The 5,097-nt window shown below is 46.7% G+C and overlaps 1 protein-coding gene across 1 annotated transcript; it reads left to right on the top strand.

The window, feature by feature from the left end:
- The first annotated feature begins 14 nt into the window (after positions 1 to 14).
- LOC121660483 lies at positions 15 to 3,483 on the top strand. The gene is made up of 3 exons (XM_042019847.1): positions 15 to 454; positions 1,209 to 2,905; positions 3,350 to 3,483. The coding sequence occupies exons 2-3, from the start codon at positions 1,780 to 1,782 to the stop codon at positions 3,481 to 3,483; spliced, it is 1,260 nt and encodes a 419-aa protein (XP_041875781.1). The 5' UTR covers positions 15 to 454; positions 1,209 to 1,779.
- The last annotated feature ends 1,614 nt before the right edge of the window (positions 3,484 to 5,097 follow it).

The raw sequence follows: 5,097 nt of genomic DNA, 5'->3' as shown, positions 1-5,097 counted from the left end.
CCACTGACCCAATTCGAGACCACCGACCCAATTCCAGAGAGAAACTGCGCATGTGTGAAAGGCTAATGATCTCATTTTAATACGGAGCGGGGGATGGGAGGTGCTGGGGCCATACAGGATGTAAAACTTTGAGTGGTAAGTAGAGGACAAAGAACCTTGTACTTGGCTGGAATGTCTTCAGGAGGCTGCTGCCGTGCCGCCCGCCAGTGCCTGAATCAACACAGCACCGTCTAATTGTAATTAGTTAGAGGGGCTTTGTCCGTGGATATCGGCATTTAACGAATCATTCTGGTGACCCAGCCTGGAGAAAGTTCTGTTTGGCTGTGAGACCAGCCCGGGCGGGTGGACCCCTCGGGGCACCCCCGGGATATTCCTGGACAGAGGGCTCCGCTTCCCGGATTGTCCATCCAGCAGCAGACAAGGACTCCTGACCACTAAAACTCCGGACAATACGGTGTGTTTAAAGAAACTCCTGGAGCAGTGGAACAGTGACCTGTAAGGCGTACGCGTGGTCATTGGTCAGTCGGAGGGAGACGTCCCACGCACAGCTGGTGCCTGTGTAGTGTCCTGCAAGCTGCACTGGTGTCCAGTGGCCGGCTAAAGGCCACTTGTGGAGCTGCCGGGCCGGGGAGGCTCAGGCAGTGCCTGTCGGCAGAGGGGATTTTGCCGTTTGTTGTGCCGTGGAGGGCTTGGGTTTGGTCTGCTCGCAATTCGGGGCGAGCAGTTTTAAAGGCAAGTCCTTGTTTGTTGTACCATAGAGGGCTTGGGTTTGGTTTGCTCGCAATTCGGGGCCAGCAGTTTTAAAGGCAAGTCCTTGTTTGTTGTAGAGGGCACAGTTGTTTACGCTGTTGTGCGTGTGTTCTAAGTTTGCTGTGCCATAGAAAGCTTGTTTGCTCGCAATTCGGGGCTGGCAGTTGTTCAGGTAAATCCCTGTTTGTTGTGCCGTGGAGGGCTCGGGTGTTTATGTTGCTGTGAGCGTGTTTTAACTGTGTGAACAGATGTGCGAGGGTTTGTTGAGCCGTGCTTAGCGCAGAGCAAGGGAGGAGTTTGGAGCCGCAACGAGGCGGCCGGAGAAAGACGAAGCGTGTATGGTGAATGTTTGTATGGTGAGTGTCTGAAAGTGAACGCTGTGCGCTGTGATTTTATTTTATTTTATTTTATTTTATTTTATTTTATTTTATTTTATTTTATTTTTACTGTAATTGTAGGGTGTGTGTCTGGTTCCGAGGGGACGGTGTCGGCTGTTAACACCCGGTGTTCTCACTAACAGGGCCGGGGCCCTCAGAAGCGAGAGAGACGGCAGCATTTGCTGTCTGAGGTGTATTTTAAAGGTAATATCGCCATCCTGGGTCAAAAGTTATAATTGCAGCTAAGCAAACAGTAAGTTTAAATCTATTTTAAGCTGACTAGATAAATAAAAATTCATTCACCTCATCGGTTTGAGTTAGATCCCTAAGAATTCGCGAATGGAAAATTTTATTTAAAAGTTATATCAAACCCTGAGAGGTAACTTGGTGGCTTTGGGTTGGGAGCAACCGGTAGCAAAATAAAGAATTTTGGAAAAGTGAGTGGACTAGCTTGCGTTTGTAGAAATTTCTGTAGTTTTTAGTGTATTTACAAGCCAGCATTGTTTGTGCACATTATTGCAGTGTGAGTTTTGTACCAGACGTTATTATTGCTTTGTAACCCAGTGCAGAAAGTGTAGTCAGCATTGACAGCCCTTTAAATTGATTTTAACCTGAGCTGTGGACTGTGCAGAAGGAGCTGTAAGAGAAAGTAATGGGAACCAGCCAGAGTAAAGAGATCCCTCAAACCAGTCCTTTAGGATGTATCCTGACACACTGGAAAGAATTAGTGGGTTGTGGTGGTAAAGAAAACAAAAAGACTCTTACCAAGTTTTGCACACAATGGTGGCCACTTTACAAGCTCGAAGAAGGTGTCAGATGGCCTCCAGCTGGAACTGTGGATTATGAGACCCTATTACAGCTTCTGCTTTTTTTGAGACGAGAGCAGAGATGGGAGGAAGTAACCTATGCTGATTTATTTATCTCCCTCCGAAACCACCCCGAGTGGCAGAGGGACTGTGCAATTCAGGCCCCTTCCAATCCCCTGGCCCTAGAAAAGGATAATAAAATTAACGAGGGAAAGCCTGAACGATGTTGCAGTAGCTGTTCAATAAACCCACGCTGCACACACCCTGATGAAGTGTATCCAGCTGACTCACTGGAGCGAGAGCTGCGGGATTTGTTTAAACCACCTCCTAAAAGACGAGGGGAATTGGCTCCTACGTCACCCCCCACCTCATTTCCCAGGGGACCAACTCCTATCCCAGCTCCTATCTCACCCCTCACTTGGATCTCGATGCCAACTCCAGCTCCAGCTGCAAGTACAGCTGAACCAACTCCAGTCCCACCTTCAGCTTCTATTTCAACTTCCATTTCACCCACACCCTCTAGGAAAAAGACCCCTAAAGCTCTACTATTGCCCAGCAGTGGCAGTGAGGGGGAAGAGCTGCTTTCCCCAGAGGGCCCTGTAGCGTCCCACACCCAGAAACAAACTAAAGAAATCATAAAAGCACCTTTGAGAGAGGCAGTAAGTTCTGAGGGAAAAACAATATTAGTTAAAATCCCCTTTTCTCTAGCAGATCTGGAGGCTTGGGAAAAGATTGCTAAACATTATCGGAGCGACCCAATAGGTGTTGCAAAGAAATTTAGATTCGTGGTTAAACAGCATAGACTTGACTGGTTTGAACTTCAACTGTTGCTAAGTGCCCTCACAGAGACAGAAAAACAATTGGTTTTGAAAGCAGCAGGGAGTTTAGCAGAGGACGCTTGCAAAAACACCCAAATGAGAGTGAAGGATGTTTTTCCTCTCCAAGATCCGCAGTGGGATCCTAATGATGGCAGTGACATGGAGAGATTGGAGGGTTACCGAGATTTCATAGCAAAGGCACTGGAGAGGGCAGTTCCTAAAACCATGAACTGCTCAGCCCTATATGCAATTAAGCAAGGTCCCTCTGAAACACCCTCTGAGTTTTTAGGACATTTGCGAGATGCAATGCGTTGTCATACAACGTTGGACCCCGAATCTGAGGAAGGGACGCAACACCTGGTGAGCTTATTTTGAGGACAATCTACAGGGAACGTTCGACGCAAACTCCAGAAAATACAGGCCTGGCAGCACGGGATTTAGAGACTTTGCTAGAGGAAGCATGGAGAGTTTTTAGTGATAGAGAAGAGGGATGTAAGCAAGGGATGAGGAAATTAATAAGAATAGCAAAAGAAAAAGAGAGAGGGGGACATGGGCAAGGACCACCCCGGTTAGGGAGAGATCAGTGTGCTTTTTGCAGGGAAATCGGACATTGGAAGAACCAATGCCCAGAACGAAGAAAAGGCGATCATCAAAGAAGAGAAGAACAAAAGAGGGAGGGAGTGGCTGCTCGTGCTAAAGAAGACTGAAGGGCACCAGAGGTTCCCAGCCTAGGGGACCCTCTGGTTCTAATTAAACTAGGGAACCATGAAAAAGAAATGGAGGTTTTAATAGACACAGGGGCAACATCCTCAGTGCTCAATAAAGCTTTAATGCCAAGAACAAATGATTCTGTTGCAGTGAGGGAGCAACTGGTCAATCTGAAAGAGCATACTTCTGCAAACCATTGCAATAGAAACTTGGGGGACAATGGGGAATTCGTACATTTTTATACATGCCTAATGCTCCACCAGCACTTTTGGGAAGAGATTTACTGGAGCAACTAGAGGCAAAAATAGTATTTAAAAATGGAGAAGTTCCTTTGGAGGTTAAAGATGAACAATCCATAGAATTGTTAAGTCTGATGTCGATAGCAAATGAAACCAAAATTGAAAATGAAGAAGAGATTAACAAGAAAGTAATAGATCAAGTATTCCCTGGGGTATGGGCTTCTAACATAGCAGGGAGAGCAAAGAATGCACTCCCTGTACAAGTTAAGCTTAAGGAAGGAAAACAAACCAGTTAGAGTTAAAAAATATCCTTTGAAGAAGGAAGGCAGGGAAGGAATTAGCCCCATAACTGAAAACTTTCTGCAGATAGGACTTTTAAAAATCTGAATTCAATACTCCCATTTTACCTGTCAGAAAGCCTGATGGATCATACGGAATAGAACAGGATTTAAGAGTTGTTAATAAAACAACCAAGGACTTATACCCAGTGGTTGCTGACCCCAATACTTTATTAAATTGTTTAACACCTGAACTAACTTGGTTTACCGTTTTAGATTTAAAGGATGCTTTCTTTTGCCTTCCTCTCCATGAGGCCAGCCAGAAAATCTTTGCACTTGAATGGGAGAATCCCAAGACTGGATGCAAAGCTCAGCTCACATGGTCTGTGCTACCCCAAGGATTTAAAAACTCCCCCACAATATTTGGAGAACAGCTTGCAAGAGATCTGGAATCCTGGGGAGCCCCATCAGGAGGAGGACAGCTGTTCCATCCTCCTGATTGCTACTAAAACACCAGAGATGTGTGGAGTGGACAGTGAGCCTCCTAAACTCTTTGGGTTTACAGGGGTATCGAGTATCCCAGGAGAAAGCCCAAATGCTGAGGCAAACAGTTGCGTGCTTGGGCTGTGAGGTCAGTGCTGGACAAAGAACTTTAGGACAGGATCAGAAAGAAGCAACATGCCAAACTCCAAAACCCCAAACAGTAAAGGAACTGAGAACCTTTCTGGGCATGACAGGGTGGTGCAGACTGTGGATTTACAATTATGGGCTGTTGGTTAAACCCTTCTATGCCTTGGTTGCGGAAGGAAACAGAGACCTTCAATGGACAAAAGAAGCAACACAAGCTTTTAACCAACTGAAGAAGACCCTCATGTCAGCCCCAGCCCTGGGACTTCCAGCTGTGAGTAAACCATTCCTTTTGTTTTCCCACAAAAAGCAGGGATTGCTTTGGGAATATTGGCACAAGACCTGGGCTCGTATTGCAGGGCAGTCGCCTGCCTCTCTGGATGCAGCAGCCAAGGGATGGCCAGGGTGTCTCAGAGCTGCTGCAGCAGTGGCAGTGAACATCCAGACAGCAGCCAAGGGATGGCCAGGGTGCCTCAGAGCTGTCACAGCAGTGG

Source organism: Corvus kubaryi, unplaced genomic scaffold (assembly GCF_017639235.1).
Source record: "Corvus kubaryi isolate FWS band 111438036 unplaced genomic scaffold, C.kubaryi_AGA036_p1.0 36258, whole genome shotgun sequence".
NCBI lineage: Eukaryota > Metazoa > Chordata > Aves > Passeriformes > Corvidae > Corvus > Corvus kubaryi.
Note: the sequence above shows the minus strand (reverse complement) of the source record. Positions and strands in the feature narration are given on the sequence as shown.

What these genes read in the sequence shown, in the direction of transcription:
- LOC121660483 (XM_042019847.1), top strand. Translation starts at nt 1,780, where the DNA reads ATGGGAACCAGCCAGAGTAAAGAGATCCCTCAAACCAGTCCTTTAGGA. An exon ending in GTGGGATCCTAATGATGGCA is followed by an intron (nt 2,906 to 3,349) that starts GTGACATGGAGA and finishes TGCTTTTTGCAG; the next exon opens with GGAAATCGGACATTGGAAGA.